General features: G+C 40.1%; 1 protein-coding gene across 2 annotated transcripts; it reads left to right on the top strand.

The window, feature by feature from the left end:
- The first annotated feature begins 960 nt into the window (after nucleotides 1–960).
- septin8 (septin-8-A) lies at nucleotides 961–11508 on the top strand. 2 transcript variants are annotated; one of them, XM_008284351.1, is made up of 10 exons: nucleotides 961–990; nucleotides 3669–3783; nucleotides 3905–4100; nucleotides 4570–4756; nucleotides 4848–5009; nucleotides 5223–5319; nucleotides 6004–6172; nucleotides 7454–7586; nucleotides 7677–7864; nucleotides 10857–11508. In XM_008284351.1, the coding sequence occupies exons 1-10, from the start codon at nucleotides 961–963 to the stop codon at nucleotides 10909–10911; spliced, it is 1332 nt and encodes a 443-aa protein (XP_008282573.1). In that variant the 3' UTR covers nucleotides 10912–11508. The 2 variants fall into 2 exon arrangements, with proteins under 2 accessions (XP_008282573.1, XP_008282574.1); XM_008284352.1 differs by lacking the exon at nucleotides 10857–11508 and adding an exon at nucleotides 9846–9947.
- The last annotated feature ends 628 nt before the right edge of the window (nucleotides 11509–12136 follow it).

The following is a 12136-nucleotide window of genomic DNA, read 5'->3' as shown; positions in this document are numbered from 1 at the left end:
GTAGCCCTGTGATAGACTGGCGACATGTCCAGGGTGTCCTCTGCCTTCGCCCTAAGTCGGCTGGGATAGATTCCAGCGCCCCCTCGACCCTAATGAGGATTAAGCGGTGTATAGATAATGGATGGATGGATGGATGGATGTTTATCATAACCAGATAATTTGCATTTTATACATATTTTTTGTAGGATTTAGATTATTATTATTTTTAAATTACTCAATGAAAAAAATAACACTGTCGGGTCTTAACCTCAATTTTTAATGTTGTTAGGTTAATTCTAGTGATATATCGCCGACCACATCAGTATCGATTGATATTAGTTTTTTTTTCGATATATCGGTATCGGTCCGATGAACAAATTTAGCTGATGTGAAAAACTGATGCTTGTCTCACATTAGTGCCTTCGTCTCTACATTTGATATTGCTGCTAATTCACAGCTGTTTTTACATAAATAGTCCTGGACTTGAACGTTAAATATATTAAAATGTTTTACTTTTGCTTCATAATCAAGAAGACTACATGGTCTAACTTGGTATGGGTTTCTTTTGAATAGTTTTCATGTTCTCACAGTGCTTACTTGTACTCATTTTTGGTGTGAACAAAGATTGAATATCAACATTGGTGTTATCGGTTATCGGCAATATCAGAAATCTTAATATCAGTATCAGCCAGAAATTTAAATATCGTGCATCACTAGATAATTCTTATTTTTGTATTTAAAAAAATGATACAAGGGCTTTAAATGTGCTGGATAAATAATGATGAACAAACAAAAAGAAACACATGAGAAACTTCCTGAGAGCAGAGAAATAATTCAGTTCCAGGCTGTTGTAATGTCGCCCTCCAGCACCGAGGGGGTGTTGCCTCCAAGTAGCCATATTGAGAGGAGCGAGTCCCTGCGTAATGTGGAGAGCAGGTCTGGCTGAACGCAGATAATTCCTGCGCACAGACACTTGTGACGATGGCGGCCAGCGAGGTGGATGTTTTCGCAGTAAGTACGATGATCCAAGTGTCTGCGGGCTTGTAGTGGCTGATGATGTGGTGTCTTGACAGGAGTAGAGATGGGAATTAAGGCGGAAGGCGATCATTCAGGTGCATGTAAGAGCAAGGTGATGGTGATGATGTGGAGAATGCAGCAGGAGGGCTGCGGTCATGAGAAAGGCTTGTTATGTGTAATGAATCGGGATGAGGTTTAAAAAAAAAAAAAAAAAAGCATCGTCGTTTCGTGTTGGTGAGGCAGCCTTTGTAAACATGGAGGATATAGAAAAAGAAAAAAAAGCGCACTTCAGCATCCAGCATGAAACAGCACGGAGTCTGCGCATCAACACTTGACTGTTTACCGTGTCAGCACCTCTGACAGGTGTCCTGAGTCCACGCAGGAGAGTTTGAATGAAACACAGGCCAGCAAGCTGACTTAAGAGGATAAACATAAGTAGTAGCTTCATCTCGGTTGTAAGTATCGGCTGTAGTGGCTCCTCAGCGTTCAGCTTTGCTCAGCGAGATTTTAAGTATGTGCCAGCCGAGCGTGCAATTTGCGGCAATGTGTGTTCATTAACAGCCCATCGCAGCTTCACAGCACATGCGTTCAGCCGCCTGTGTGCAGGTTGCATCGGAAGACTTAGTTGAGTTTAATGTGTCTGACTGAGAAAGGGAGGGGGGTGTTGAGGGTACCAGGGCAGCCAGCAGCTTGGATATCCTCCCACACTGTGAAATAACATCCAGATAAAGAGCTCTTTGTGTGTTGATGTGTGTGTGTCTGTCTGTGTGAGTGTGTGTGTGTGTGAGAGAGAGCAGCAGAAACAGATGATTGTTGTATTGAACACATCCTGGTCCTCATGTTGAGGCTTTTACAAGATGCCAGGGTCCCAGGGTGAATCCGGTAAAGGAGGAACAACCTCACAGCATGGTGGCTTATCAAGGTTGCCAGGGCAACGTACATTCTATACTGAACAGAAATGTAAACGCAGTGTGTCACTTTTTATTAAACTCTTTTAAATAGGGGAATAAGTGTTTGTTGTTCCAATGTATGGCGTCTCTACAACAGGGTTGACGTCACTCTGTATTGGAAATGATTCAATGCTTCAGAGACCAGAAATCACAAGTCTGTCAAGAACGTGTCCACTGTTTGCATCATGGAGATTTATGAGGTTGTTGATGCTGCTTGTTTAATGGCGTCCCACTGTTCCTGAAGGACTGGGGGAAGTTGGCAGACATTTTGGGAACAGGATCATGTTGTCATCCAGAGCATCACGTAGATATTTGATGGGCGACACGTCTGTAGAGTCTGCAGGTCATGAGAGGAATGGAACAGTTTCCGCTGCTGTGGAAGGACAGAGTGTATTCTGGCAACATGAGGATGTGTTGTCTTGTTGAAATGTCAAGTGATGGCAGCGAGTGATCGGGATAATCAAGAGTGTGAGGATTTCATCTCGATACTGCTGGAAATTGAGACTGCCATTGACGTGCTCTTGACAAATCGCCGACCATCATCCCTCCACCTGCATCCGCGTAGTGTTCCCCAGTACGACGCCAAAACTGATGTCAGCCATCTGGTCTGTGCAGCAGAAAATGAGATTCATCAGTGGAAAGCACCGTCCTCCATCTTTCTAGTGTCAAACAAAGATGAGTGGTTACCCACTGGAGGCCACTACGACGCCGTTCTGCTGCTCAGCCAAGGTCTTGGTGTGGAAGAAAAGATAGCAAAACCAGATTTTCCAGGCGATTCCTCACAGTTTAAGACCAACAAGTTGATCAACAGGCTCTGTAGCTGATTGCAAATGGTTTTGCAGATGGATGAGCCAGATGTGGCGATCCTGAACTCAGGCGGTGACACGTGGTCTGCGATCATGTGGCATATTGTTTGTTGTATTGTGCTGTATGAAATTATTTCTTAGATGACAAATGGTGGCGTTGTGGGCATTCAAGTGCTTGGTTCTTGCCTTGATAATTGACAAGACAGAATCCAGCATGCTTATAGTTATTTCTCATCTTAACTTGTGTCATCTGTGGCCTTGCATCATTTGAATAAAGCTGTATTTTGTGGTGGAATTTTAGTATAAAGTAGTGACTGTGTGCTGGTCTCACTATCCGATCATTCTCCTAATGTATTAATGAGTTGAAGTGAGGTGAAACAGTTTTGTTAGCTTAAGTGTCAGTCTACAAATACCAAAAAAAAAGAAAAAAAAGCTAGTGGTAGTACAATTAGCTGCTAATTAGTGAGCTCGTCCACAGAAAAATAAAATATTTTGTTAATCAGTCTGTTAAAATCATTTATCCTGCAAAAAGTTATCTTTTCAAAAAAAGTAACTAATCAACAGTGAAAATAACTGCTCAAGTTACCAACCAATTATTGTTACACTCAGCACTTACCCGAAAACTCCATCGTGCAGACCTAAGACATGTAATGTGACATCAGTGGTGCATAATTCAAGTGATTCTCTCTCGTGTCTGTACTGGAGGAATTTGGCTGGTGATATTCAGACAGAACCTTTTTATAGATGGGACTGTTCCGTGTGGTGAGTGGAAGAGAGAGAGACGACCTCATTTGCAAAGAATGCGTCAAAGTTTGAAAGCAGAAAGTGGAGATGGAGGTTTTGTTCTTCATATTTATTGCTCTATGGTGATATTGGTGACCTATTATTGAAAAGCAAGTTATTCTGTGTCCTGCAGAATGAAGAAAAGCGAAACCTGGAGCTCGGTGGCCATGTGGGGTTCGACAGTCTTCCAGATCAGCTGGTCAGCAAATCGGTTGCTCAGGGATTCTGCTTCAACATCCTCTGTGTCGGTACGTCTGAGCGCAATCCAGAGTTAGCTCTGCGATCATAACACAGATTAATTTGGAATGTGGAGCATTTATGCTTCCCTGCATCTTTCTGCTTTCTGTGTCATCCTTTTCTTAATTCAAGGTGAGACGGGGATAGGCAAGTCAACGCTGATGAACACTCTTTTCAACACAACGTTTGAAAATGAGGAAGCCAGCCACTACGAGCATGAGGTCCAGCTACGTCCTCAAACGTACGATCTGCAGGAGAGCAACGTCAACCTCAAGCTGACCATTGTGCACACCGTAGGGTTTGGAGACCAGATCAACAAAGAAGAAAGGTACAGATTGCTGGTGTGACTTTTACTTAGACTGATGAATGGCATCCAGACTGAAAAAGTGAAACAAACCGTCTGGCACAAAGAAAGAAACATTTAGAAAACATCTAGAAATTTCTCTTGGTGAGCTCAGTGCTAGCTATTAATCATTTCCTCACTTCTCGCTCTTGTACTTTGGCCAACACACTTTCTGATTGTGGAACTGAGAATAAGCTTTGCCCTGTTGTTGGCATGTGAACTGTGAGGGAAGAAAGGGAATAAGGGAATGACTGGTAGAACAAATGCAGCCTCAATAGCTGCTTGAGTGCTCCAACAGCAGGAAGCATAAAAATCTAGCGTTCTTGGCTGCAAGGCTGCAGACTTTGTAACCGGGACACTAACATGTCTCTCACACAACAAGGAAAGCAATGTCAAGTTTAGATTTCGTGCAAGTATGGATAAAATAACGATTCTCATATTTTTTTCTGTGCAGCTATAAACCCATTCTGGATTATATCGATGCCCAATTTGAGAATTATCTTGAAGAGGAGCTAAAAATAAAGCGCTCACTGTTCAACTACCACGACACACGAATCCACATCTGCCTGTATTTCATCGCTCCCACCGGGCATTCGCTGAAGTCCCTCGATCTCGTCACGATGAAGAAACTGGACAGCAAGGTGACAAGAGATTCAAGCAGTTCCGTGTGTTGCAGCAGTCAGTGTTACTTTCTCCTCAGTGTGTCACTCGTGTCTTTGTTTTTTCATTCAGGTGAACATCATCCCAGTTATTGCCAAGGCGGACACCGTATCCAGGAGTGAGCTGGACAAGTTAAAGATCAAGGTGATGAGTGAGCTGGTCAGCAACGGAGTGCAGATATATCAGTTTCCTACAGAGGATGAAGCTGTTGCGGAGATCAACTCCTCCATGAACGTGAGTCGCAGAAACACACGGACACACATACATGATAAATTACTTGTGCGATGTGCATTTTGCACATAATGCTTGTTATAGTATGTTAAGCTAACTTAAGTCAGTGTTGTTGTCGCACTTTTGAGCAACTGAAACATTGGAATTTGTATGATAATCACCCTGGATTTGTCAACAGCAGTAATATTTTAACAACCTCAGTCCTCTGTGTTGCAGACTCATCTTCCCTTTGCTGTGGTTGGAAGCATAGAAGACGTTAAAGTTGGAAATAAGATGGTGAAAGCAAGGCTGTACCCCTGGGGATCCGTGCAGGGTGAGTCTGCTGAAATTGATTTGACAAGCATCACAAAAGTCCCCCAAACAGTGGAGCTGTTTAGTCAGATGCTTGCTGCCTAAACTATTATTAGTTTTTCAGTAGTCTGACTCACCAGATGTAGACTGTGAGTATAAGCTTGCCATTGGCCCGAATATTTCACGCGGCGTTCTCCTTCCCTTCTGCCACACCAACAAACCTCCGAGCTAATAGCCTACATGCTGAAAATGGCAAGTTGTGAGAAAGATTTGGGTCGTGAAATGAGGCAGACCTGCTTGGTTCTTAAAGTGATTGTAAATATTTTCCACAGATTATTTTTTTTTACAATATTTGCTGTCTAACAAGGACAAAAGTTTTATATCCTCCCTGACATGATTTTGCAGCAGCGTCATCACTGCAGCCCCGGCATAGCGCCGCATGAGACGATTGTGAATGGTTTAAAAAAAAAACTCCAAACAAACCAGAGCGTTGTTTTCCCCAACTGCGGAATGATAATGAGGTGCAGTCAGACCATTCTCCAGCACTATGGAGATAGGTGTGGCTATGCTAGACTAGTTTTTCAGTAAATATTACATCACGATTCTCTGTTTTCATAAGCACAATATGCCTAGATTCATCATTTTTAGATTCTTTAGCGCAAAGGCAGAAGGTTAAATAACCAAGCTTCTGTTTTTTTTTCCCCAGTGGAGAATGAAAACCATTGTGATTTTGTGAAGCTGAGGGAAATGCTGCTGCGTGTGAACATGGAGGATCTCCGCGAGCAAACACACGCTCGACACTATGAGCTGTACCGTCGCTGCAAGCTGGAAGAGATGGGCTTCAAGGACACAGGCCCTGACAGCCAGTCGTTCAGGTGAAATTAGGGATAGTGGTGATGTGATGCATCTGGGCAATGTATTTCAGCTGAACTATATTCATGAGAAGCACTTTAATATCCATGTTTATATCATATGATAAGATGTAAGTAAATTGATCTCATCTGAAAACAATTCGGATTAGATTACCCAACAAGTGTAATCTCATGCAGATCAGCCGTGTCTGTGTCCATAAGGAAAACAACACCACTAACTGATTTCTGTCACTCTCAGGTAGACCTCGGTGCTTTAACCAACCTCATAAATGTGTTTTGACCTCCCACTAGAAATGGATTCTTACAGTGCTGCAATAGTACATAGAATGTAAGCCTGTGCAAAGTGCCCCCACAGACTTCAGCTATCATCCGACAGCTTTATCAGCTATTATCAAAGACACATCCAAGACCAAATTCTCCCCTGGACATACATGTACACATCCGTCTAATTACAATGTGAGCAAGAGGAAAATAGGAAATGCGATGAGAAAGAAATGGAAATGTTAAATGTGGAAAAGGGAGAAAAAAAGCATGTGCTAAAAGCAATAACGGGGAAAATAGGAAGTTTAATAAACTAGTGAAAGAAATAACATTGACTAAAGGATACATGAAAGAGTAACATGAACAAGATTCATTTTTGATGTATTAATTTACTAAAGAAAAATGTGATTTCTTTTTTATTTATCACTGGAGCTTAAAGGAGAAATGTATAGCGTCACACTTATTAACTTATTAACTAGCATCATATGTAATTAATTAAATAAATTTGCTTGTATTTTGATTCATCTGAACATTCTAGTCCCTTTTATAAATTCATCAAGAGATTGTCGCTTGCAGTCCCCAGTGTTGACAAGTTGTGTTCATGAATCAGCCCAATCTGATATATTAAATGCAGCTCAGGACTGAGTCAGACCAGTTATTTATAAATGTGTTTGTCCTTCTTAGCTAATTAGGTTGTTAGGTAAAATCAGTAACACACTCCAGTCAAAACATTTTGTCCTTTGGATGTGTCGTTTTATTTTTTTGTGCGTAATTTGAAATCTACCCAGTATAGACAGAGCATAAGAGCATTTATTGAGTCTGTATCAAATCAAAAGCAGATCGAATCATGTTTATTGTCATTTTGCTGTACATACACAGTAGTACAGGCAAGATGGCAAGATTTTAAATAAAGAAGTGTTTGCATATCTGGATCATGTATCCATCAGCTCTTGTAAGCTTTTGCATGCCAATTTTGTCCATTTAGGGCAGTAAAGTGAGCTTAATTTTGACTTTGATCTCCAGCCTTCAGGAGACATACGAAGCCAAGAGGAAGGAGTTTCTTGTGGAGCTGCAGCGAAAAGAGGAAGAAATGAGACAGATGTTTGTCAACAAAGTCAAGGAGACAGAAGCAGAGCTGAAAGAGAAGGAAAAAGAGGTGAGGACTGGCATCATCATAAAATGGCTCCTCTTTGATAATACCTATATCTCAATTTCTCCCCCTTCCCATCATCCTCATCATTCCTAGCTTCACGAGAGGTTTGAGCAGCTCAAGCGGATGCACCAGGAAGAAAAGAAGAACCTGGAGGAGAAAAGACGAGAACTGGAGGAGGAGATGAACGCCTTCAACAGAAGAAAGGTTGCAGCTGAGACACTGATGGGACAGGCGCTTCAAGGCTGCTCACAGCCCTTCAAGAAGGACAAGGACAAGAAGAAGTAAGTCTGCTTTTCTGCATGTGTTTGCTTTGTATTGCTGTTCCTTTGGTTCGTGGTTGTCGGCGCATTAATGCCACTGAACTGTAACAACACTAAGATCTCTCGTTTTATTCAATTTCTTAAATGTCACACATAGATTCAAGAGCCAGGGACGTGTATTGTCTAAGCCAGTTTATGTGGAGCTGATTGGAAGGGGGAGCTATAGAATGTGATTAATGACATAGTGTTATCTTCCCAGAAGCCATGTTGGCTCAGAAAGTGATACAGGGACAGATTCAGACTGACACTGTGTGCCCAGACACCGTAGGACGGGTCACAGCTTGCATGACACAGCCTGATGCTTATGTCTCTGCAGGCTGACCTGCCAGACTGTATCTCAGGCAGGGGCACTTCTGTTTACATTCGACTGGTCTCATCGATGCTCACGCCATGTGCAACACAGATGATACTCAGACATCCCATGTAGAACTGTAATCATTGTTGCAGGTGGAAACATTATCTGTCAGGTTGAATTGTGTGTGCTGAAAACTCGCACTCGCAGTTTGAAGCGAAGATTAGTTTTGAAAATCTACGATCACAAAGTTGTCTTAATGATTGGTAAAACAGAAGCAAATATGAACAAACTGAAGTGTAGTTTCTTTAGAAAATGCCACTTTTGTAGTTTGTACTGGCTTTAACATCCTACGATGTGGGTGAAAATGTTAAAGATGGCCACAGGCGTTTAGCCAGTATAATGCCACACATGGCCGAACATGTGATTTCAACAGGTTTCTGTGTATGTTTCAGTGATTCTTTTGGTTATTATGTAAAGCCCAGTATACAAAAAAACATCAACAACAAAATAATACAAGAACAGCTGCATACACTAAATATATACATACAAACTGATCAAGAAGATAATGTATATTTTTAGAATTTGTCCCAGGTGAGGAAGTGTATCTTAAAAGTTTTCAAAAGCTTTAAAGAGCCCATATTATGCACATTTGAAGTTTAATTTATTTTATATTATATTATATTTGGGGTTCACTAGAATGTGTTGCAAGCTTTAATGTTCAAAAACCAGTATTTTCTCATCTTGTACATTGCTGCAGCTCTGACTATAAGGTTGTAATCATAGCAGAGGAGGCTGTCGTGAGGAAGTAATGACGGACTGTAAGGAGGTGTTCATTGTTTTGTGGCAAATGTGTTCCATGGTGATGTAAATAAGTAAAAGAAGAAAATCTTGTACTTTAAATGAGGCGTTACAGGCAGGTAAGGAGCAGTGTTATCTGAGAGAAAGAATAACTCCCTTTGGCGAGGACTTTGGACTTTGTAAGTTTGCAGACCTTTACATGCACTTTAAAAGCAGCTAAATAACACACTAAAGGAAAGGTAAAAACCCCAAAAACATAGTATGGGCTCTTTAAGGTAAGACTTTCTTCAGACTTGTCTTCAAATGACAGGCTGGTTTAATTTAATTGTTATGGCTTTGTCCAAACAGCAAGAGTCCATAAGTGAAGATTTGCCTGAAATTCTCTGCTCCAGTAAAAGAAGCAACTTTAATGATTTAGCTGAAGAAAATATAGATTTTTATATGCAGTCATTTCTGGTGGTAGATGTGGAGTCGTGGTCAGTTAGCCATGATGGAGACACACTGTCAGTGTTGAATGTGACCACAAGGTGGTTTAAACTCCTGAGCTGAGTGATCACATTAAGAAGTGTCTCTATGAATACACTTTTATGCCCTCAATCTGATTAATATACATTGGTTCCCATTGGTTTTCAAACATATCTGATTTAAATGTGGGAATGTCCAAAACTGAATTTGAGCTGCCAGTTTGACTGCAGAAATGGAATTAAATTGTCGCTTAAAGAAGTTCCAACCTAAACACTGTTGCATTCCAGCTTCATTCACTTTTTATTTTCATTTCTACCATACATCATATCCTTCATTTTTTGTTTCCTTTTGCCATATGTTGTCTTATTTCTTTTCCCCTTTCAGTTGATTTATGGATCAAACATCCAGGGAAACCGGGAATGTGTCTGCCGTCAGCATGGGAAAAAGAGACTGTCATGTCTGATATTACTTACTGACACCGTATGTGTGGACTGACTATACACGTATGTGAGCGTGAACAATGTGACGGCTACAAGCCACTGTGTACTTATGGATCAAAAAGGTAGCTTTGCTCAGTGTATTTAATTTGTCCCTAATGCTGACTGTGCTCGACACATAATAACAAATCCATGGACTGTTTTCATTATCACGCAGCTTGTGTTGTTTTATGTTCTTGCCATGAATGTGTGTTCATCTCCTGTTGTACATTTAAGTCTCTGGTTCTCAGTGAGACACTAACAGGACTTAATAGAAATCAGTTGCTGACTGAACTGATGGTTGTGTTATATATTAACATGCAACAAGAACTTGTGTGTATTTATACATGCAGTTATTTACAGAACAGTGTTTACTGTATATACAGACATTGATTTTTTTTTTTAATTGTTATTTTGAAGTAAGATAACTTAATAGTCTGAACACTATTCTATGCAAAGTTATAAAGAACATAATAGAACATATTTACAGTGAGTGTGGAAAAAAGCAAATATTTTGCCTTCAATTACATTTAAATAAAGACATTGAAAAAAGAAATAGAGCATCACTTCATCTGTCTGTTTAATTTCATCACTGTTCTGGACTTTCACCACATCCGCCATTTGTAAGATTCAAAGCATTTCACATCGTCGTCATGACACACCCGCCACATCCTATACTTTGGACGTATTAACAATGCTAACAGTGTTCCTGGACAAGCACTATCTGTTTGATCAAAGCTTAAGTTTTGTTTTCGCCTTCAGTCAGTGGCAGCCAACAGGATACACAGCAAAGTGCCTTTTAATTAACATTTGCACTAAATGTGTAATATTTCATCTGTTTTTTTGAGGTTTGTCTAATGACCCTAATGACTGCTGCTTGTTTAAGATAAATGACATGCTTTTTCTTTCCTTTTCGTAGCTTCTTTAGTCTTCCATCTGCGTGCTCCTTAACCTCAGGAAGGAATTTGAATTAGAAGACTTTCTACCACATCAAAAGATCACAGACTAACAAGTTTATTATTTTTTACAATGTTAAATACAAATTTTATAGAAATGAAACATCCTTGGAAGTGGGTCAGCCTGAAGTCTTCCATGTCTACTAAACTTTGTCCTTTATTAAGCTTCTAAACAGCGCTCTGTAGCATGGTCTCTGCATGGCTCCCAAACCTCATTCCTACAAGTATTAAAAGCTCTCCATTGCCAAAATATCCGTTTTTGTACTAATTGTGCTATTTTCTTTCATCTGTCATATTCTGCTTGTTATTTCTGACTGATGACAATTTTCACTGTGAAAAATATAACTGACATGATGTTGCTGTTTAAGGTTGTATTGATTGTGAATCATATTATGATTTAGAAGCACTTTAACTTTATCATAGTACAAATATTATATTTAATCATATCTATAATCATAAAGGGTACCCTGTCATACTAACATGCCAGCCCTTATGTTGTGTCAAAAATATATAGATAGAAGTATTTCATAGATCAACTGCAAAAACTATATATTCTGTTGTTACACGAAAAACTCTGGATGTGTACGAATTCAGGATTAAATCGCTTAATGTCATTAGATCTATATGGTAGGTCTGCATGGGCCTGCTTGCAGATTTGTAAATCCTAATGTAATAAAGAGTTACTTTATTGAAAATGTGTATTGTTCTCTCCATAACTGCACTTTTACACAGAAAAGACCAATGAAGCCGACAGAGATCTGGTTGTGGTGAGCTGCAGGTTCATGTTCCTTCCAGATTGTTCCAGAAACCTGCCAGTAGGCCTCAGTGTACAAAGACGAGGCAGCATTGTGCACTAACCCACGATCCATGAAAGTACATTTTCTACATGGATTTGTAATGACAGCCTGCACAGTATTCTACAAAATGTACTGTTTTTTGCAGTTTTTTCTCTCTATTTTATAAATGTTATATACCTTTTCTTGGCTTCTACTTTACTGAACCCTATAGTAATTAAGAAAGCAACTGTGCCAACTGATAGTGTATCTCTTGTGCCACTTATTGATGATTGGTTATTGGTAATAGTAATTTTAGCCTAATATTCTTTGTCCACATACCATAATAAGAAAAGGCAGTGGTTCTATTTTCGGACATGTTCCGCCTTCTAACGATGATTGGTTATTTCGCCAGCAGGGGGCGGGACCAAATCATGAATGCCGGTAAATTATCCAATTGAAATAGAGAA

The sequence above is a fragment of the Stegastes partitus genome, unplaced genomic scaffold, assembly GCF_000690725.1.
Source record: "Stegastes partitus isolate 25-593 unplaced genomic scaffold, Stegastes_partitus-1.0.2 Scaffold356, whole genome shotgun sequence".
Lineage (NCBI taxonomy): Eukaryota > Metazoa > Chordata > Actinopteri > Pomacentridae > Stegastes > Stegastes partitus.
This window is presented reverse-complemented; position numbering and strand designations above follow the sequence as displayed.

Bases quoted from the DNA above. Each gene is read 5' to 3' on its own strand.
- septin8 (XM_008284351.1), top strand. From the start codon at position 961: ATGGCGGCCAGCGAGGTGGATGTTTTCGCA. The intron at 991-3,668 runs GTAAGTACGATG...TGTGTCCTGCAG, and splicing joins GCGAGGTGGATGTTTTCGCA to AATGAAGAAAAGCGAAACCT. The intron at 3,784-3,904 runs GTACGTCTGAGC...TCTTAATTCAAG, and splicing joins CTTCAACATCCTCTGTGTCG to GTGAGACGGGGATAGGCAAG.